Here is a 23282-nt window from a genome sequence, read left to right as displayed (position 1 = left end):
CTCACCTTGTCCCCCACATTCTTCTCAAGAATCCTTCACTAGCGTATATCATCTACTCATCTCATCAAACATAAAATCCCTGCTTACTCGCATCTCACAAGTAGTGGAGCTATAATATCTATAATCTCTCCGCTCAAGGCAATAACCAATGAATATACATTTTTCTACCTTGGGATCTAACTTACTTTCCACCTCATCTGCTACATGTACATAAGTAATATACCCAAACACTTTCAAGTGTGCCAAATCTAGTTTGTCGCTAATACACTTTTATTTAGGCATCATGCTACAAACTGTAGTGGTGGACATCCTATATTCATAATATAAACTATAGTTGCTAATGTCTTTAGTCTAAAAATAATGAGGCATCCCTTTCTCATTCATCAATGCACATTTAACTTTTGCAATATGCTTATTTTTTTCTTTATACAACCCCATTTTGTTGTGGGTGTACCTAAATCGAAATGTGTCTTTATCCTATGCTCTCTCAAATAGTGGACTGAATTCATTGGAGAAATATTCTCCCCCACCATCTGACCTTGGTCAATGTCATCTTTGTTGGTCCCCAAACATCAAAATTCACCACATAAAGTTCTTCGACTTACATATTTATTATGTAGAAATGCATACTTAGCTAGCTGCTTGCCCAATTGGCATGCTTCACATACTTTGTGTATTCTGTCCACTTTGAACTTTGGCATGCATATTCTTAAGCCGGCTGAATATTGACATGTCCAATGCATTTATATGACAACCATCCGAGAGAGAGCATAAGAAATTGAAATTACCATGGGGCCACAAAAAATGATTTTAGTGTCCAACTAATCAATTAAATTAAGTAAAAAACAATGTTGTGATATGCACAGTTATGAATCTACTCATTCTCCTATTAAAACCTGAAGATTATCAACAAACACATAATTTAGAAGTCAAAAGTGAGAGAAATAAAAGTCACTTTTACTTATTCAAATAAAACCAGCTTTATATCTAAAATCAATCTTTATTTTTATGTGTAGTCAAGTGATCACACGAGATATTTGCCCTATCCCTGTGTACTCGACACTTTGTTTTTTGTTCTCTTGAACTAACTACTTCATTTTGCAGCATCTAAATCATCATCGTGTACAGCAGGGAGCTAGAGTTTCGTGTTAAACCTTGGCCCTCTGCAGTTACCCATTTGGGTTTTTTAAAGGGTTACTCTCTCTCTTTCTCTCTCTCTCTCTCTCTCTCTCTCCAGTTATCATTTAGGGAGAGGACCCCAATGGCTGGAGCCGCCCATCTCATCAAGTCAGTTCGCGTGCCAGAAGCTCAACTGTGTGGATACACTAGTCCTGCTTACATATCTTCAGTGAATTGTTTATGTGCTTGTCCTGCCATATCCAGGAAATGGGTCATACCCTTGGATCACCATTCAGATCACAGACTGCATCTTACAAACAGTAAGGGCAAGCGTCACCATAGCTCCGGACAGTTCATGCTTTGCCGTGCGGAAAGCAAAGAGGAAGGCCCCAGCACTGGTCTTGGATCAGCAGTAGAGGAAAGACCAGTTGGTATTTTCTGATGACCTTATGCACTCACTTGATATATTTATTTTAATGTCACTTGCTAAATATTATGTGTCTTGCTGATTGCCATGTTGCAAAGAGAAGGGGTCTTTTAAACAGGGTCTAATATCCAATTCTGATGTGATGTTGGGTGTGAGGGGAACGTGAAGGAGGCTTGATTCTTTACTTTGGATCCATAAACAAATGTGAATTAAGTTGGATACCCTCTTGTGATGTACAGTAGATGTAGCACTAGGAACGATGATCTTTGCCACAAGGCGTCTCTAGTGGTGGATCAGCTCAATTTTTCCTCAAGGTTGTGCGGATGGCGGAGAATCCCAGGGCGTTGCAGGCCTCCCATCTGTTTTTCATGTGGTGCTAGGATGTGGTCAAGTTACTTTGAGACATAGAACATGAGATGTGTATGTGAGATATAAGTTTGCATAGCAATTGGAGCCAGCTGAGGTTTTTCTCTCTTCTGAAGAATGACTACAAGTGGCTAGAAGAAGAGGGTGAGACAATGTGCACGACAGTTGTTAGCTAGTTGGAATCAATTTGAATATCAGCACCATTACTTCCACATGCGCTCGAGGTTTTGTAGGAGGGAGTCCCTTGACAGGAGGAGGATACCATATGAAGGTGGCCATCAAATCCTTTGGCTTGGTAAGTGATGTGAAGGTGTTGATATTCTTTTATTTTTTACCAACCTACATCTCTTTTTATAAAAGGTGCGGATGTCCGCACAACTTGTTAGATAACCATGTGATGGAGGCAAGATGCATTAGTCCAAGTCCTCAGATCCAGATTCTTGGGAATAGTTATCCAAGTTCTTCTTTCCCATCTCCAATTTGAACAATTGACGAAAGTTGATAGAGACAAACTGTCTCTTAAACACATGCTGAAAGTTAGCCCATGTTGTTGGTTTCACATCGCTTTATGCTAAATCTGACTAATATGATGTGCATTAGTGTACTTGAACAGATAAAAAAAAGTGGGCTACTTCCCAAGCGAGCTATCGAAGTAAAGTTTCTCACACTCCTCACTGGAGAAAGGTTTTGGATGGAAGATAACCTGCTGAGTTACTAGTTGCAGCTTGGGGAGCTTGGGAGCGTAGCTAACTGTTTTTGTAAATCAAGCACAGTGGAATACAAAGAACACAAAAGGAGATGCAAAGGGGTTGAGGAGTGGGTGATGGTTGTCCATATGGTAGAGGAGGCTTCACATTGCCCGTATATTGATGATATGGCTTGAGTATTGAGAAAAAGCAGTGTAAAGACTAGGATCAATACCAGAACTTGCCATAGGAATCAGCGGTTCCAAATACCAAGATGGTACGTGAGGCTTCGAACTTGGGCACCATTTCCCAAGGATGCTTCAGTGAGGGCTGCTCAAAAATTGTAGTTCATACATAGTGATGTATGTGGTCCGATGAGGACTCCATCCATTGGAGGTAATCTCTACTTCGTTACGTTCATTGATGACCTTTCTATGCTATGAAATAGAAGTTAGAGGTGTTTATGTGTTTTAAGCACTTTCAGCTCATGGCTGAAAATGTCTCTGGATGTAAGATTCAGACATTACGTACAGATGGAGGGGGGGAGTACATGTCCATGAGTTCAATGCATAGTTGTCTCAGAAAGAGGCATTCAACATCATTGTACCGTGCCCTATACACCTCAGGAAAACAGTGTATTTGAGAGAAAAAATAGGTCTCTCATGGAAATGGCACGATGTATGGTCAAAGGCCAAAGCTTGCCTCACAAGTTTTGGATGGAAGCTGTCATGTGTGTAGCCTATGTTCTTAACAGATATTCGACCAAGGCTTTGTAAAACATCACTCCTTGCAAAACTTGGCATGATAGGAAGCCATCCAAAGCTTGCCTCACAAGTTTTGGATGGAAGCTGTCATGTGTGTAGCCTATGTTCTTAACAGATATTCGACCAAGGCTTTGTAAAACATCACTCCTTGCAAAACTTGGCATGATAGGAAGCCATTCGTGGTTCGCATGCGTGTATTTGGATGCTTGGCTTATGCTCGTGCCTGAGCAGCATCGCACAAAGCTTGATGACACTGGAGTGTTATGTGACACTGGCTCTCCATGAGTGCATCATTCATTATTAGGATTTACCTTCTTAGGAATATTTTGTCGTATGCCGTGGCCCCATTGTGCGCCCTAGTTCGGGACATGTCAAGCATGAGCTACATAGGTCAATCTCCACAGCCATATAGAGTCTGCATGTGTCGGTCCTCTTACCCACATGGAGGATTCATCAATTCATGCATGTAGAAGTTTAGCCATAGCAGTAGTGCATGTAGTTACATAGTAGACAGGCTTATGGGCCACCAAAGGCTAGCCCATGGCCACAAGATTCAGTTGACAAGCATTAGATGCTTGAAGCTTCATAGCATCAGCCGACAGCACTACCTGCCCATTAACACCCAGTCGGCCAGTATCAAAGTCACCCAGTTCTGGTCGGCCAGCATCAGGGAGTCGGACAGGCATAAAAAGCAGCAACAGAATTTCACACAGCATTTAATGCTGTAATTTGGGCTTTTTTGTCCACTTTCAGCTTGCTGACAGCACCTGGACTGAACCAACCAGCGGCCAACCTCATATAAAAGCAAGTGCTTCATTCCTTAGTAAATCATGCATCATTAGAAAAGTTCAGCAGCAGCCAACCTCAATAAAGGCAAGCACTTCATTTCTCAGTAAATCATTCATCATTAGAAAAGTGCAGCAGTAGCCAACCTCATATAAAAGCAAGCGCTTCCTTTCTCAGTAAATCATTCATCATCTAGCATGTGTGCATCCCTAAGTTTTGGGGTTGCATAGTGGTCATTGAAGAGCAATTGAACGGAGCTTGGAAAGCATATGTATCAGCCTACGTTTGGTCTACATCGTCCTTGCATTTGGTAGTCCTCAGTCATCTTTCATACTCATTGTAAGTTCTCCAAAGAAATATAAGCAAATACTCTTGCTTGTTGGGGGGGCTCTTGAGTGGGTAAATTGGGACCCAATATTGTGTCGACTCTTATTTTCTTTTTCTCTCTTCTACTCTCTCTCTCTCTCTAAGTGAAATTGTACAGACTCACGGGTATAAAGAAGGCTTTGTTATGCGTTACAACGATCAACCTCTTGCATGCTACGTTGGTATCAGAGCATGTCTAGGTCGTTCTTAGGAAAGTTTTGCATCAATGCTAAGGTTTGCATGTAAATCAGTAAATTAGGGTTTGTGAAACCGATCCCGTCAAGTGGGAAAGACTCCGTTGGACACCCACACGCTTAATAGCACAACTTTAAAACCACAAATTTGAAATGGACAACTTAATACAACTGAAATTGAAATGAAATGAAATGGAAAGATGGACACCAGCACTGGGGCCGGAACGGGCCGACCCCCCCTCAATATATGATATATTTATTGGGAGTATTTAATGAATACAATGCTCCATGGGTTCCAAGAACCAGATGATGTCCATGTACATATGAAAACAGTACCAAACAAATAGGCTCGAAGTCGAATTTCGATGTAGAAGCTCGAAGCAGAACGACCACTAGTGTGGTCCAATCTCTACGGTCCTGTGCTTTCACTGGACTCCGCGGAGAGTGCCTCACTGGTGTTCCGAGACCACGCACAAACAGGCGCTCTCGTACTAACGCCTGGCTCTCCCGATCTCAGTACCTTTGGACCGAGGTTCTCCAATAGAGCTTGGACAACCCGGCACCGAACGGGTGTTGGCCGAGCGGGATGAATCCCTTATCAGATTTAAACATAAAATACTTTACTTAAATCTGAAATTCACTTACTTGTAGATGGTTGATAGAAAACTAATACTCGTGGTATGATGAAGCCACCCAGGAGATGCGAAGTCCCCTTGATGAAGACTCAGTCGCCTCGTGGTGAACCACCAAGACAAGTATCACCGCCAAAGGCACAGCCGCCTGCTGTGAGAGAAGAAGCATCCACTTGCAAGGGAGGAGATGCTTGGCTGCAGTGTGGAGGAGAATGAGCAGCTTGCTGGATATGGATCGCACAGCCACCCGCCTTTAATGGAAATGGAGAGTACAGCCGCCTGCAGGTGGTGATGCTGTGCACAAACGCCTACAGGTGGTGATACTCAGCCTGTATAGGTAGGAGGATACCTGCGCAGCAATCAATCAAACTGCCTGTAGCCTGTGGAGTTGCCAACAATGGTGGAGAAGATAGTATGCGCAGCCTGTATAACTGTAGAAGGTGGGCAGCCTGCAGGTAAAGCTGGCGCAGAGGTTAGGGCAGCGCAGCCTGCTGGAATTTAGCCGCCTGTGGGAGCAGCTGCAGCACTTCAGAGTCGCCTGGAAGGGTTAGGCGCAGCAGTACATCAGCCGCCTGGTAGGGGAGGGAGAAGCAGCCGTACAGCAGCATGCGCAGCTTGTATGGAGAGAAAGAGCACACTCACGCCTGTATGGGAGTGAAACAGTCGCCTGCAGGAGAGGTAAAGGCATGCGCCTGGTTATTCAGAAACGCAGCCAGCAGCCTGAGATGCAGTCGCCAGCAGTAGAGGTAAAAGCATGCGCCTGGTTGTTGTAGGAGCAAAAGCGTAGGCGACGTTTTTTGATCTTCACGTGGATGGAGTAATCGGGTGATGTCCACGCTTGAAGGAGGAGGTATTCTTTTATAAAATTAAAGTGGAGTTTACTCCACGCTTGCATGTGGGTGGGGAGTTTGGGTAGGTGACCATGCCCACCCCCACACTCACTTAAGTGGGGCTTCCTACCTTGGTCCCTAAGTGGGTGCCCAAAGGGGGTGCCCACATTTAAGTGAATGTGAACACTTAACCTTATAAAACTAAAGGTTAGAATTAAAATAATAAAAACAACATGTGCAACATACTTACCACCTGTTCTCATGCACTAAAGCTCGTCAGAATACAGAGCAGACTTCACGACTCACTGGCAGGCGTCCTTGCTCAGTAAGTAACACGTCAAGCAGGCAAACACACAAATACATGTCATGCGAAAACAGTTTCAAGCATGCAAATCATGTGTGCATGTGCAAATAGTAACATGGACATATCTCCCGTTCATGGAACAAGTACAAAATATCTGTCGGCACAAAACTGGCACGACGTAAAAAAAAACATAAAAACCTGGTCTTCCTATGGAGTGACAGTCCCATAGGTAAGACACAGTTCCTGGCACGAGTCTCCCTATGGTGTGACAGTCCCATAGGCAAAACACGGCACGAATACTGGCTCTTCCATGGCGTGACAATCCCATGGGTCGAACACAGTCCAGGTCATACACGGGTGGCACTGGTCTGGCTCCTGTCCATACGACACCATCCTGCTAACACACGGGTGGCACCAGTCTGGTTCCTGTCCATGTCAGCAAAATACTGGCCTCTTCACACGAGACACCGGCCTGGCCTCAAGTGAACGAGACGCAAAAACTGGAGATGGACCAAATGGTCGGTCAATTGGTGACATCCCCCCGGGCTTCTAAAGAGTTGACCTCAACTGAAAAGCCTCAAGATATGCCTGCAACAATTGCGGATAATCTGCAAAATAATTCTCATTTACCCACTTGGCATCAATAGGCAAATAATTCTTAAATTTCACAAGGTATCTCTTGGAAAGCTTTCCTGCAGGTAGCTTTCTCTCCTTGTGAAAAACAATCTGTTCTGGCTGGAGGATCTCCTCAAGCTCTTCAATCTCTGGCGGATCTTCTGTGATGACAGGGTCATCAAGATCTGGCCCCACATATTTCCGAAATAGACTCACATGAAAAGCATTGTGAATCTTCCAATGACTAGGTAAAGCAAGCCTGTAGGACACTTCATTGATCTTGTGAATCACCTTGAAGGGTCCATAATAGCGAGGAGAAAGCTTAGGATATGATCCTTCTCGTCCTGGCCTCTTCCGAAGCCTAGCCTTCTCAAATTTCAGCAATACCCAATCACCTTCTTTGACTTCCATGTCCCTTCTATGCTTATCCTGAGATCTTGCAATGGCTGTCCGCACCTGACCAAAGGCAACATCCAAGTCACGAACATATTCATCAACTGCAAAAATCTCATCCTTAGTACGAAGGATGGGTGGCAAGACCACTCTGCCATAAATAATCTCAAACGGAGCCTTTCCTGTGGAAGCATGGATCGTATTGTTGTAGGCAAACTCAACAAGTGGAAGATACTTCTCCCATGCAGTCTTTTGATCTGCCACATAACATTTCAATAAATCCAACACAGCTGAATTTGCAGCTTCACTTTGGCCATCCGTTTGGGGATGATAAGCTGATGAAAACTCAAGCTTAGTACCCATATTATCAAACAAAGCCCTCCAAAATAAGCTTGTAGTCCTGGGATCTCTATCCCCAACAATGGATTTAGGCATACCATGATGCTTGAAAATATTAGCAAGAAAAAGCTTTACCATACGATCAGCTTTGATGGTTTTCTTGACGGGCAAGAAGTGAGCTTGCTTGCTAAACCTGTCCACAATAGTCCAAATAGCATCATTCCCATGCTGGGATCTAGGCAAATCCATAATAAAATCCATCGTGATACTTTCCCAAGGTTGCGAGGGAATAGGCAATGGCTGAAGCAAACCTGGAGGCTTTTGCCTATCAAATTTCACCTTTTGGCAAGTGACACATGATAAGCCTCAATGTCTTTACGCATGCTCGGCCAAAAGAAATACCTCTGAATCATGCGAGTAGTAGGCATAATACCTCTATGACCAGCATATGGTGGAGCGTGACATTCGTCCATAACCTTTGGACGCAAATCCTTCACCACACATAGGCAATTATCCTTCATAAGATAACCCTCGTTGATAACATAAGAGGCATGTGAATGACCAGCCATCAAATCAGTCCATATATGGCAAAAATCAGCATCCAAATGATACAAATCTCTCATAGCAGATAGATCTCCATGAGAGGCCACTGAGACTGCAGCAACATAAGGCCTCCTAGATAGTGCATCGGCCACCACATTTTTCTTTCCTGGAGTATGCACAATCTGAAAATGAAACATGGAAAGAAAGTTTGCCATTCTCATCTGCTTCTCTGAAAGCTTGGTTTGAGATAGAAAGTATCTCAAGCTTTGATGATCTGTCTTGACTACAAATTCAGCCCCAAGAAGGTAATGTTTCCATATCTTTAAAGCGTGAATTACAGCCAAGAGCTCTTTCTCATAGATATCCATATGAAGCTCAGCATCATGCAAACGACGGCTCTCGTATGCAACTGCATGTCCTTCTTGATTTAGGACAGCTCCTATGCAATCACCACAAGCATCACATTCAACCACGAATGACTTGTGTAAGTCAGGAACAATCAATACTGGACCACATATGATCGCATGCTTGAGCTGCAAGAAAGCATCTTGTTCCTTTGAAGTCCATTTGAAAGCAGTTTTCTTCTTCGTGAGATCATGTAGAGGAGTGGCAATCATGGCGAAATGCCTTATGAAACGCCTGTAATACGAACATAATTCCATAAAACTACGTACTTGATGTACGTTTTGCAATTCGGGCCAATTCCGAATGGTCTCTATCTTTGCAGGATCCATTGTAACTCCATCTTTGGATACAATATGACCCAGATAATGAATCTCTGAAAAGAAAAACTCACTTTTCTTGGCATTGACGAAAAGTTTATGCTTCCGCAACTCTTCGAACACTGTGACCAAATGAGTTCTGTGTTCCTGTTCATTCTTGGAGAAAACCAAGATATCATCAAAGAAGACTCCTGTGAACTCGCGATGGGGTCGGAATATCCTATCCATCATACGATTAAAAGTAGCAGGAGCATTGGTAAGACCAAAAGGCATTACCAAGAATTCATATAATCCGAAGGCTGTCCTGAATGCAGTCTTATGGACATCTTGTGGCACCACGCGTATCTGGTGATAACCACTCTTCAAATCAAGTCTGCTAAAACAAGCCGAACCATCAAGCTTATCCAAGATATCATCAATACGTGGAATAGGAAATCTGTTCTTGATGGTAAGCTTGTTCAAAGCTCTATAGTCTACACACATACGGAATGATCCGTCCTTTTGAACAAGAAGCACAGGAGAGCAGTAAGTTGAGGAACTGGGCTGAACCAAACCTTTTTCTAAAAGCTCGTTTACCTGCTTCATGATTTCTTCTTGTTGTGCAGCACTCACTCGGTATGCGGGTTTGTTAGGTGGAGAACTACCTGGCACAAGATCTATGCGGTGATCTTCGGGCCTTTGGGGAGGTAATTCACCTGGCAACGAGTTAGCAAAACAGTCGTTGAATGCATTAAGAAAATTCAGCCTATCATTAGACATAGCATCCACATTTTGATGATTTGGCACAAGACTATCACGCACAAAAACCAAGTACGCTGAAAGACTCTTTTTCATTGCTTTATTAATTTGGATGTGTGATACAAGTGGGATGGAATCCCCTTCTTTGCCAGCATCAATAAAATGCATGCGGCCTTTATGCATAAAAGAAATCATATTGGACTTGTAGTCTTTGCGGGGCTCAAGCCTATGGTGCCACGGCTTGCCCAACAATACATCACATCCATTCAGTGGAGCAACTAGAAAATGCTCATTATCAAGGTAGCCCTGGATATGGATACGCAACTTCCCTATCAAAGGGGTAACCTGCACCTCTTTACCAATAAATGCAGCTTCGGCTTCAATCTGAGGTCCCATGTTTTCAACCTCAATACCCAATGCAGCGGCCATTTGCATAGAGATGAAATTGTCAGTTGCACAGTCATCAAACATGAAGAGTGCGGGCTGATCCTTGATTTGCCCCCAAGCCTTGCAAACCATTCGCTCTTTTGCATCATGACCTGTATTTCCTTGCACATCAGGAACTGCATGTACATTAGCTTTGGTGTGCTTGTCCTCGTACTTTGATTTGCGATCTGGGCATAACCGAAACATGTGGTCTTTGCTACCACAAGAAAAGCATTTTCCATCCTTGGCATATTGCTCTCTTTGCTCCGGAGTTAAGCCAAATTTGTTCTTGCTTGGGCCCTGTTCTTTAGATGTGTTATTTTCAGCTTTACCACCCTTGTAAGGCTCTCGGAAGTTCTTTTTAGGTGGTTGTCCACCCTTTTGCTGATTTGGGACAGCCTTGTCTTTCCCCTTGGAACCTCCTTGATCCTGCTAAATCTTGAGCACCAATTGCTCTGTAGCAAGAGCAGAAGCTGTGAGTTGTTGCAACGTATGTTTCGGGTGCAATTCAATACCCGATCTATATGCTGGTTGCAGTCCAGAACGAAACTTCCTCTTTCTTTCATCCTCGGTGATTTGCATGAAGGGAGTCACTTCCAGCAACACTTTCCAGAATTTGTTAACATACTGTTGCACACTTTCATTGTCTCTTTGTTCCAGCCTGTCCCACTTTTGAGTGAGAGTTTGCTCTGCATTGGGTGGCAAGAACTGAGCATAAAATCTATCCTTGAATTCCTTCCAAGTGGAGATGGGATCCTTGGTGATCTTTTCAGTGATCCACCAATGAGCAGCAGTCCCTTTCAAAAACATGGTAGCATGGCGCACCTTTGACTTTTCTGTGAAATCCTCATCGCTAAAAGCAATGTCGAACTGTGTCACAAATGCTAACACCTTAGAAGCATCATGTTCACCATGAAAGACATCAAATTTGACAGATTTATCACCTGCTTTGAATTCCTTGAGCTTCCTGGCATGAGGCTCATGGTCTTCTCTTTTTCTTTTCCCCTTATCCAACGGGGCAGCCCTGTCTGCATGGGCTCCATGGGCCGTCATAGAAGCTTCATGGGGCACGGTGGCATGTGCTCCACGAACTCGAAACTCAGATGCATGTGACTTACCTGCATATGGCATGGTCTCTCCATGAGACAACTCAGAAGGCAAAATTTTTCTGGAAGTAGACCTGTCACCATGAGATACATGTCTTGCATGCATGTGACTTTCATGCCCTCCATGAGCACTGGCATACATATATCTGTCAGGCTTAGTGCCTTGGGGAGAAGCTGCATGTCGAGAGGTGACAGTCACCTCTTCCTTTTGCATAAAAGCTTTCAGCCTCTGGGATGTGGGATCTCCATGCTTCAAACGAGGTGGATTTCTGAATTTCAGCTCTCCGTCATTCCCCTCTTTGATATCACCTTTGCGAAGGAGATAGGCAAGTGCCAACTCCCTTGGTTTCTTGCCCACTTCACGAGCCATTGATTCAAAAGTTACATCTACCATAGCATCAGCCTTCCTGGCTTCAATAGCACTTTGCAGATGGGGATCTTCATGCAAAAACTTTAACTCTTGCTCTTGAGCCTGCAAAAGTTTTCTCATATGTTCCATTTCAGCCCTCATAGCATCAGGCTCTTGTTCAAGCATAACTGTCTTTCCTGGAGACAGTTGACCCTTGGATTCACTATCAATAACCCTTTCAAGGGGCTTGTGCCTACCACGCAGGGCATCAGACCCACGAGAAGCACTAGATGGACCCCTCGAATTTGGCACTTCCAAAGGGTTGCCTTGGCTGTCCATTGTGTTTAAAGTTTGCTAAAAGCGGAATGTCCAGTACACAGGTTCGTTTCCCCACTAGGAAGAGGGAAACAACCGTGCTCTGATACCAGTGAAACCGATCCCGTCAAGTGGGAAAGACTCCGTTGGACACCCACACGCTTAATAGCACAACTTTAAAACCACAAATTTGAAATGGACAACTTAATACAACTTGAAATTGAAATGAAATGAAATGGAAAGATGGACACCAGCACTGGGGCCGGAACGGGCCGACCCCTCCTCAATATATGATATATTTATTGGGAGTATTTAATGAATACAATGCTCCATGGGTTCCAAGAACCAGATGATGTCCGTGTACATATGAAAACAGTACCAAACAAATAGGCTCGAAGTCGAATTTCGATGTAGAAGCTCGAAGCAGAACGACCACTAGTGTGGTCCAATCTCTACGGTCCTGTGCTTTCACTGGACTCCGCGGAGAGTGCCTCACTGGTGTTCCGAGACCACGCACAAACAGGCGCTCTCGTACTAACGCCTGGCTCTCCCGATCTCAGTACCTTTGGACCGAGGTTCTCCAATAGAGCTTGGACAACCCGGCACCGAACGGGTGTTGGCCGAGCGGGATGAATCCCTTATCAGATTTAAACATAAAATACTTTACTTAAATCTGAAATTCACTTACTTGTAGATGGTTGATAGAAAACTAATACTCGTGGTATGATGAAGCCACCCAGGAGATGCGAAGTCCCCTTGATGAAGACTCAGTCGCCTCGTGGTGAACCACCAAGACAAGTATCACCGCCAAAGGCACAGCCGCCTGCTGTGAGAGAAGAAGCATCCACTTGCAAGGGAGGAGATGCTTGGCTGCAGTGTGGAGGAGAATGAGCAGCTCGCTGGATATGGATCGCACAGCCACCCGCCTTTACTGGAAATGGAGAGTACAGCCGCCTGCAGGTGGTGATGCTGTGCACAAACGCCTACAGGTGGTGATACTCAGCCTGTATAGGTAGGAGGATACCTGCGCAGCAATCAATCAAACTGCCTGTAGCCTGTGGAGTTGCCAACAATGGTGGAGAAGATAGTATGCGCAGCCTGTATAACTGTAGAAGGTGGGCAGCCTGCAGGTAAAGCTGGCGCAGAGGTTAGGGCAGCGCAGCCTGCTGGAATTTAGCCGCCTGTGGGAGCAGCTGCAGCACTTCAGAGTCGCCTGGAAGGGTTAGGCGCAGCAGTACATCAGCCGCCTGGTAGGGGAGGGAGAAGCAGCCGTACAGCAGCATGCGCAGCTTGTATGGAGAGAAAGAGCACACTCACGCCTGTATGGGAGTGAAACAGTCGCCTGCAGGAGAGGTAAAGGCATGCGCCTGGTTATTCAGAAACGCAGCCAGCAGCCTGAGATGCAGTCGCCAGCAGTAGAGGTAAAAGCATGCGCCTGGTTGTTGTAGGAGCAAAAGCGTAGGCGACGTTTTTTGATCTTCACGTGGATGGAGTAATCGGGTGATGTCCACGCTTGAAGGAGGAGGTATTCTTTTATAAAATTAAAGTGGAGTTTACTCCACGCTTGCATGTGGGTGGGGAGTTTGGGTAGGTGACCATGCCCACCCCCACACTCACTTAAGTGGGGCTTCCCACCTTGGTCCCTAAGTGGGTGCCCAAAGGGGGTGCCCACATTTAAGTGAATGTGAACACTTAACCTTATAAAACTAAAGGTTAGAATTAAAATAATAAAAACAACATGTGCAACATACTTACCACCTGTTCTCATGCACTAAAGCTCGTCAGAATACAGAGCAGACTTCACGACTCACTGGCAGGCGTCCCTGCTCAGTAAGTAACACGTCAAGCAGGCAAACACACAAATACATGTCATGCGAAAACAGTTTCAAGCATGCAAATCATGTGTGCATGTGCAAATAGTAACATGGACATATCTCCCGTTCATGGAACAAGTACAAAATATCTGTCGGCACAAAACTGGCACGACGTAAAAAAAAACATAAAAACCTGGTCTTCCTATGGAGTGACAGTCCCATAGGTAAGACACAGTTCCAGGCACGAGTCTCCCTATGGTGTGACAGTCCCATAGGCAAAACACGGCACGAATATTGGCTCTTCCATGGCGTGACAATCCCATGGATCGAACACAGTCCAAGTCATACACGGGTGGCACTGGTCTGGCTCCCGTCCATACGACACCATCCTGCTAACACACGGGTGGCACCAGTCTGGCTCCCGTCCATGTCAGCAAAATACTGGCCTCTTCACACGAGACACCGGCTTGGCCTCAAGTGAACGAGACGTAAAAACTGGAGATGGACCAAATGGTCGGTCAATTGGTGACAGTTTGCAACAAAATTAGGGTTTGTGTTTTTGCATTAAATCAGCCTTTTTGCATCAGCTTTTTGCTCATTGTTAGCATAGTATAGTACTAGAAAGTCTATATTTCAGTCTAGCATGGTTCTAGGGTATGTAGGATGCATGTAGAAGCCTAGGTCTAGGGTTTTGGGACTATAGCAAAAAAACCAGCAAGTGTTTCTTTATGGAAACCATAGAGGATATTTTCACTTTGATGAAAAGGCAAAGTGAAGCTAGTTGGACAATGTTCGAATGGGCATCCCAAGAAAGGGCAAGGTGTAATTGTTCGAGCATGCAGAGCCACAAACAGTTTGAGATTCCATGCGAGTTCCCGAGATCATCATAGCCATCAAGGAGGTGACAGCTCGCGAGATTCCAGTTATCTTTCGAATCCATTGACGAGGAGGAGAAGATAAGTACTTCAGTTTCTGAGGTGTTCATGGTATCTACCATGCCAATAGAGCTTTCAAAGGCAAAGGGGTAAATTCCATTGCTCGCAGTTTTCAAGGAGATAGTGGTGGAGACACCATATAGGAGATCGAGTCCGCAGTTCAATCGACAGCATGGAGCAAAGGTACATCATGTGCACCCTAGCTCTAAGTTTAGCAAGAGGGGATGCCACGTGCACACCTTAATCCGGTGCCATGTAGACATGATTATTTCTTATAGCCGCCTTAAGGGCAAAGTTAGAGGTCATATAGGGGCAATTTGGAGCCATTTTGGTGGCCCTATAGGTGCCCAGAGGTCCCAGGACATGCACCAACGGTTGGGACATATTATGGGCACAATATGAACATGTTTTGACATTTTTGATGACTTTTATGGCCTAAAAAGTGAAAACCGACCTGATTACGACTTGCTATCACTTTACTATATAAAGGTAGGTTATGGGTCATTGATGATCATTCAAAGACTGAGATTGTAGAGCCAAAGTCCAAGGGCATGCAGTCTAACAGTTTGGATCAGCCAAGTACATCTCCAAATCAGCGTTTTCCATTAACGCATAGTGGAGGACAATAAGCATAAGTTTATTCATAGCATTCATAGTCTAGATCTACATTGGATCTATGACAATCATTGTAATTGCTCAATTCATTTAGGAATATCTAGTAGGAGTAGGTTAAGTAAAGAGTCTCTCTCTTCTCCTTCTCTCTCTTCTGCGTCTCTCTACTTCTCTATGTCATGAGTATGTGATTAGCGTTAATCTTTATTGCTTTGCGTTAATCATCATTAAGCACGCTTCCACATAGTAGTCATGCTACATTGGTATCAGAGCTGCAAGTTGTAACCCAACTTGGCTACCCTAAAGTGAGAGCATTTTATGGATGGTAAAACTGCGGTCAGGAAAAACCACCCAGGTCTCCACAATGTCAAGAGAGATATCGTCACCAAGTTACAAGGAAGATATTGAAGAAGAGTTCTACAGGGAAGGCAAAACTCCTACAGAAACGCTTCCGCCAAGCAATGAAGACTTATCAAATTGCTCTTGGAGCAAAATAGGTTGCTACGGCAACAAATTGAAGCCAAAGAAGAAGCGGCACAAGAAAAAAAAGCTAAAGAAGAGGTTGAAAAAGCCAAAGCAATAGTTGAAAAAGCTAAAGAAGCTTGCCGTGAGGATGAACGAAGGGTCGAGGACGCTAAACTCTCTCTAATCATGAATGGTAGCAATGTCTTTCCACCGTAATCTAACAGTGGTATTAGAGCATCTAGCTTGTTAGGGTCTTCATGAGTCAAAGTTAATTTAGTTTATTAAGCCATCATTATTATCTTTAATAAATCCTATTAGTTTAACTAGGCATTGTAGATAATTTTGTGTTGTTGAGTTGTCCCAAATCTGTAGATGAAGCCCATTATTATCCATCAACACAAGGGCTTAATCTTCTTCATTCTTGGTGTTGAAAATAGCTTAATAGAGAACCGACACAAACGCCTGAAATCATCCGTCGGTGGGTTTATCTCAACTGCCTGTGGGTTCAAGCTCGAGACGGCATGTTGGTCATCGTACTTTTGTGCTCGTCCAAGAGACGCAGGAGTAGGAGAGGATCAAAAGTCGTGGCATCATCATCATCAACAAGGAAGCTTTCCATAGCTTCAATCTTTGCTACGCAAAATAGGCCATGGTGGGTTCGATTTTCGGACGGTGTGCTGCAGGTTACCTTGGCTCATCTTCGGTGGTGAGGTGCTATGGTCAAATCCCGCATGGCGCACATTGATTGTGATAATTTAGTTCTTTTTTTTTTTGTCACATTTGGTCGCCAAGGTCTCCTTTTCCATCAGCCTATGTTCCCACTAAAGGAAGTCATAAATAAAACTTTTCTTGCATTAAGAAAAATCATAAGAGGCTGTTTGCACCAAGCACCAAAGCACAAAAATGTCGAGCAAAATAATCTGTGTTGTGTACAAGCTACTACCTCATTAAAAACTATGTGTCATGCATATTTGTAAGGGTATACACATTGCCCCGGAACAAAAAATGTCTAGAGGTAAGACCTACTCAATGTAGTGCATAAATGTTGTTTGCCATTGTCTACCCTTGTTGGCCCAAGCCTTGAAAAATCGTGTCCCTACCATTTGTGTATACTCTTTTGTCAGGCCAAGCCTAGTTGTTGGGTAGTTTTGTTGGCACCAAAAAATCATTGTCCACAAGTTTGGCTTAAGGGGGGTGTTAGAAATGTAAGCCTAAACTTGTCTCCCTAAGCGTAAGTCTAAAGCCTAAGGTATGTAATACATGTAAAGCATGGTATGTATCACCCATACATGAGGTGTATGATCCATAGAAGGTCAAAAGGTATCCCTAAAGAGGTGGAAATCATAGGAGGAAGATCATTTGTCAAAAACATCATTGCTTATGTCATTTGTAACCTCCCCAACTCCTATATAAGCCATAGGGTGTTGTCTCTCTCTCTCTCTCTCCCTCTCTCTAATCATGAATGGTAGCAATGTCTTTCCACCATAATCTAACACAAAGTGTATGGAGAGAGAGGCTGAGGATGACAGCTGAACTACGGGGGCTGTTGTGTAATTTGTATGGAAGCAAGAGGTTTTGGAATAGATCCTCTTCAAAGGCCCCTTTTAATGTTTTAAACCCTAGGCTAAGGTTGATTGGTTATAGTGAGTCTTGCCACATTTTGGAGAGAGTTGACATTTGGTTATTCTTCCAAATACACAGATCCGCAACTCCTCAAAGGTTGTTATATGATGAGATGTCCAGCCCATGCTAGTAAAAATGGTCCAAGGGTCCTAATGAATGAAACTCGTAAAGAACAAGGTGCCCAAATAATGCTTTGTCCACCCTTCATAAGTGTGTGAAACCCTTAAAAACCAAGTAATAATTCGGCCACCCTTTTTATTAAAGATGTGAACACCCTAATATATGCCTGTTTCTAAGTCTGTGTTCATATGTGTATCAGTCCCCAAGACACCAAGGCTGGTTGGGGTTCTTTCTTGCATAGACACAGCCACCCAAGTCCGATCTTCTTGTCAAGAGTCCTGTTCGGGGCACCATGTCCAGGTTCGTGGCACTATATGCAAGTTCTTGAGTGCTTGGTTCTTGTACTGGATAAATCTCCCATTCCCAAAGCTTGTACATTCTTGCTCTTTTGGGTGTCTTGGTAACCCCATAACTTGTCCACATGTGAAACTGGGAAATGTCCGAAATTGTGACCTAGATCATCCTATGTCACCCTCCTTATGAATGGAGTATAGAGCATCAATGTTGACCTCCTGTTGCGGTGTATGTCTATGGCACCGAAGTATGGCCCAGATTTGGAGCTGGTGAGTGAAGGGTGTGGCTCTCCAGGGACCAAGATGGTTAGAAATGTTAGTACGATATGTACAATACGAGTTGGATACGAGTACAGAAAGTTGTGATAAAATAAGATATGTTAAGTACTTGATTTTCAATGGTCCTCAACATGCTTCTGATAGTATTTTAGTTGTATGTGATGGTGCTTGCTACTAGTCAGAGGGGTACTTCTTTTACACTAGAGGAGTTGTTAGGAGTTTTTTGAGTGTGGTTTTCTGGCATATGTACATATAGATGCATGTTCATATAGCACAGGGATGCCCATCATGAGGTTAATATGCCCATCTTAAGTTTGATAATATGGTTATAATTGGGAGCTCTATCTCTTGGTCAAGTATAACATGTTGATACTTGCAAGATAGGCTTTGATGCAGATATGTTTGTTGGAAACGGTGCAAGACTATAACCATTGTAAGGTTACATCAATGACATGATGTTGGCAACAGCATGGGGAACACATTGTGGAACACCACCAGAGTATGTTCATCAATGATCATGGTTGGGCTTCTTAAAATCCGGGAGCTCGTGAGCTTATTTATGTAGAAGAGCAGGAGTGGATCAGGTCTTTGTGGATGGTGCACATGCAAGTGGAAGTGTTCATCACCCAGTAGTTTCGCACCAATATCCAAGAGTATAATCACCAATATTGGAAGTGTTCATCACCAATATCAAGCCAAAGGTGTGCATGGGTTGGAACCCAAGGCTATAATGCAAAGGTGGCAATAATCAATACCATATAGTTTTTTAAAAGGGTGGCGGAATAGAAAACATCAACCAAAGAAATTTTCAACGCAAGAAGCTGGCGGGCGTGGTGGCTGCCAAATGCAGAGCAACAATCGAGGAGTTGCCGATTCCGCCAGAGGAACTCTTCAAGGCTCTAACAGTATAAAAGGAGAGGCGCTGGCAGAAGTTTGTAGTATTGTTGAGAGTGTGTTCTTGTTGGGGTTGCCGCCTCTGAGCACAGAGGTGTTGCATGTTTGTATAGCTGCCGGTGGCTGGTAGCACAGTGGCAAGTTGTTTTGTGGGTAGCCGCCTTTGAGAGGAGACTGGGTGTTGTTTGCATTTGCTGCCGCAGCTTCTCTGGTGTGAGGTATATTTTTTTATATAGCCGCCTCAGAGCGTAGAGCAGGTGTGTTTATTTTGTTTTCTTTGCCGCGTGTGGCTGGTCGCTCCAGGCGTCTTTCTTTGTTTGTATCTGCTGCCGCAGCTGAGGGAGATGTGTTGTTGTGTTGCCGAGTTCTCTACTGAGAGAGTCTTTGGCCGATAATGAGGAGGAGATGCTGCTTTTTTTTTCTGAGTGGAGAGTTGAGTATGCTATAGTATGGAGGGCCAGCGCAGCATGAAAATGCTTCGTGCTATTTGTTTTGAAGATTCTAATCGAGCTCTTTGAAGGCCATGATGCTGTCGGCTGAAGGTGGTGGATATATCAAGCGATAGTTGCTGAGGATCGAGATGATAAGCAACCTATCAATGCGGAAAGCTGGTGGAGATTGTGAAGTTGCTCGCTGCTGCAAACTCGAGGCTATGGTATTGTGTGTTCGAGTTTCTCATACTCGTATTCACAAGATTGTGATTATTAGAGAAGCATGGGCTGATGCTCGTCATCTCCACCCATTATATGTGATGGCAACCCAATAACTCTGATCCCGAGCATGGTCATTTTCATGATGTGTGGTTGCTATGATGAATGTGTGTATGAAATTGCCGGCTATCTACAACACTCTACTTCATATTCAATCAATAATACAGAACATCTTGGAATTTATGTGTGTGAGCCCAAGGGGCCTTTGTGTTACAAGTTTTTTTAAAGTTGTGGGTGAGGTGGGAGTGTAGATTTAGTGTGTGGGTGTGTGTGTGTGTTTGTTAATGTGCCCAGACCCCCTTGTGTGCACAAGGATGCCATTCACATGCTAATCTCTCGTTCTCTCTCTTTTCTTAATTGATCTATTGCTTAAGGCTGTTGAGCCTATGTAATCAACGTTTTTCACCCATATATAGCACCTACCAATGGAGTTGTGAGGTAGAGAAGTTGATGTACCCTTTTCCCTCTCTTCTCTTGGTGTGAATGTGTATTTTGGGCTGTGTTCTGTGTATCTGGATGGTTGGACGAGGGTAGAGAGTTGTTTGTGAGGATGTTGGGATTGTGAGTGTGTGAGTTCCCTTTTCCAGCTTTAGTAAAGGTTGGTGGTGCCCTTGTCTTGTTCTTTGAGTGTGTTCCGGCATGTGTGGGTGGATGCTGCTATAGAGGACTGCCCCTTTCCTTTTGCCCCACAGCGTGAGGTAGATGTGTCATGTCTTCTAGGGCAGCACACTAGGGTTAGGGCTTAGTAGAGATCAGGCCTTTTGTAATATTTAACGACAAAGGGCAGAGGCTACTAGGAGGGGTAAGATAGGGGATGCACATAGTTTAGGTTAGATTGCTTGCGTGTTGCTGGCAGATTTGACTAGAGGCATTGGCGTTTACAGGCCTAAGAAGGTGAACGTCTAAGCAGCTACTAGACAACCTGTTTGGAGTACCTTTAGCTAAGGTATGTGCAACTAGAAAACCTTTTTGGAGTACCTTTAGCTAACCTGGGGGCAGTGTGCCCAAGCCTTAGCAGGGAATATTCTAGTTTTGCAGCCCATTGGGTGTGAATATTTATTTCAGGTGGTTGTGGGCTGGTAAATAGTAGATTGAGCCAACTATCTGTCACCATTTGGGCTCCCACCTCCCATGCTTTGAGCCTTTGGGCTTTGGACTGGCACCTGTTTGGTTAGGGACTTAAGTCTTGTGCCTGGGGCGGAGGTTGGATCTGTGAGGATGGGGCAGAGTGTCGGTGCATGGCCAACCACCCCCACACTACAGGCGGCTCTCTTTCTCCTTGGCTAGGAGGCATGGCAACACATGACCACAAAATATTTCTTGGAGGAGTAGAAGTATCTAAGAAATATACCAGCGTAGAAGTGGAGCGTTGATGAAAATATTTCTTGTCTTGACTCTTGAGGAAAGGTAGAAGCACTTGCCTTTGTTGGCATGCTTGCATTGTCATGATTACATTTGATTTTATTGCATGATACTGATGTGTAGGGTTTATGTTTACTTCCAGTCGATACCCTGGATAATGAAGATGATCCAATCGAGCCAGCATCTGGAAACTTACCGTCTTGGCTATATCCAACAAAAGAAGAGCTTCCAGATGATGTGGAGATGACCCTCTTTGATCATTTGGAAGAGCTAAGGGATCGGATACTCATATCAATAGCAGTTGTTGGCGTGGCCATCTTGGGATGCTTTGCATTTGCCAAGGATCTCGTTGTGTTTCTGGAAGCACCTGTGTATTCGCAAGGTGTTCGGTTTTTGCAGCTGTCTCCTGGTGAATACTTTTTCACAACTATTAAGGTAAATTTCTGCATGTTTGTTGCTCCAAAGTAGGAAATGATGCGATTGAAGAAAAGTGTAGGTAATGCGGGTAATGTTTTCACATTGCAGGTGTCAGGTTACAGCGGTCTTTTACTTGGCAGTCCAGTGATCCTTTATGAGATCATTGCATTTGTTCTTCCAGGACTGACCCGAAGCGAGAGGAAGTTTCTTGGGCCCATCGTTTTTGGCTCGTCTATACTCTTCTACACGGGCCTCGCGTTTTCGTATGGAGTGTTGGCTCCGGCTGCCCTCAATTTCTTCGTATCGTATGCAGAAGGAGCGGTGGAATCTCTTTGGTCTATCGATCAGTATTTTGAGTTTGTTCTCGTGCTTATGTTCAGCACTGGCTTGGCATTTCAGGTGCGTAAGCGTAAAGACTCTAATCCAAAAAGATTTGCATAATGTACTACTGCCCAGGCTCCACACATAACCTTTCTGGAAATGATGCAGGTGCCTGTTATTCAGTTGTTATTGGGACAAACCAGGCTGGTTTCAGGGGACCAAATGCTGTCTGTGTGGCGGTATGTTGTGGTAGGTGCTGTTACAGCAGCAGCAGTGCTGACCCCCTCTACAGATCCTTTGACTCAGATGCTGTTGGCTGGCCCATTGATTGGCCTTTATTTTGGTGGAGCTCTTCTTGTAAAGTTGACAGTTCCAGAACCAGAAACCTCTTGACTCTTTTGTCTCTAGCAATAACTTTGTATTTATGTGGAGTACCAATTTTTGGCTTAAAGATGTATGCCTTTACGAGCTGCAGACATTTCGCTTCGATGCTCAATTTTCAGCCGGAAGGAAAATGGGGAACCTTGAAAAATGGGGGGTGGGGGGACAGAAGAAAGTAGAGAGCAGATTCCAGGAGCAAGAGAAGTATAAGGGGACTGGAGGGCGAGAAGGTCAAGGATGGTGAAGAAGATGATCAGAGCATGTGAAAATTTTTCATGTGCCACTTGTATAATTTTGAAGATTTGTCCAAGTACACAAAAATGAGTACAATGTGTTATCCAGAGAGAATTATTCATGGTGACATAAAAAATGCTAAGAGAGACCTACTTTCTTGAATAATGATTTGACAATAAACATGGATGCTCTGAGGGTGGAACAGCAAGATCCTCCAAGCGGCAAGAACTGTTGGTATATCATTTGTGAACCTCGAAGGTCCTCCCCCGGCCCCCTGTGCCCCCTCAAAGAACTTGTTGTGTAGTCGGGTGTCCAATCGACTATCATAGCGGAGGACCAAGTGCCCCTTCACAGTCTTATGTTTCTTGTGGTGCTCATCGAACTTGGTCTTCATCTTCAAGGCATGTCCTTCAAGCGTGCCCACTGCATTAGTTCTATACAAGAATTTAAGAGTGTAAGTTGGGCAACCCTTTGCTTCAATGCCTCTTGAACTCCCAAACCTCATTGTTATGCTGTGTGTAGGTTGGTGATCTCCAATTCTATGGGCACAATTGCTTCCAATCCATATGCACAAGAGTGAAACTCGTAGACACCTTATGAGTAGTGTGGTAAGCCCGTAAGCGCAAGGAAGCCACTTATCCCATGAGCGGCGACCACATGCTACTAACTTTGAAAGGATGCCATTTAAAAGCGTTTCACTGTGGGTAGTATGGTGAAGAATTCCTATGCTTGATAGTATGCAACAAACTCAATAAGACCTCACCATGAAACCTTGGCCCTAAGTAACAAATCCAAGGGAGTG

The 23282-nt window shown here is 44.2% G+C and overlaps 1 protein-coding gene across 2 annotated transcripts; it reads left to right on the top strand.

Annotated features, from left to right (window-relative positions):
* Positions 1-1012: 1012 nt before the first annotated feature.
* LOC147617716 (sec-independent protein translocase protein TATC, chloroplastic-like) lies at positions 1013-22947 on the top strand. Of its 2 annotated transcripts, XM_086775967.1 has the most exons (5): positions 1424-1550; positions 1786-2207; positions 21270-21562; positions 21653-21943; positions 22034-22947. In XM_086775967.1, the coding sequence occupies exons 2-5, from the start codon at positions 2126-2128 to the stop codon at positions 22256-22258; spliced, it is 891 nt and encodes a 296-aa protein (XP_086632093.1). In that variant the 5' UTR covers positions 1424-1550; positions 1786-2125; the 3' UTR covers positions 22259-22947. The 2 variants fall into 2 exon arrangements, with proteins under 2 accessions (XP_086632092.1, XP_086632093.1); XM_086775966.1 differs by lacking the exon at positions 1786-2207 and having other exon boundaries at positions 1013-1550.
* Positions 22948-23282: the final 335 nt, after the last annotated feature.

The sequence above is a fragment of the Cibotium barometz genome, chromosome 36, assembly GCF_041138505.1.
Source record: "Cibotium barometz isolate CiBa-2024 chromosome 36, ASM4113850v1, whole genome shotgun sequence".
In the NCBI taxonomy this organism is placed as follows: Eukaryota; Viridiplantae; Streptophyta; class Polypodiopsida; order Cyatheales; family Cibotiaceae; genus Cibotium; species Cibotium barometz.
The sequence above is the reverse complement of the archived record's forward strand: the minus strand, read 5'-3'. Positions and strand labels throughout refer to the sequence as shown.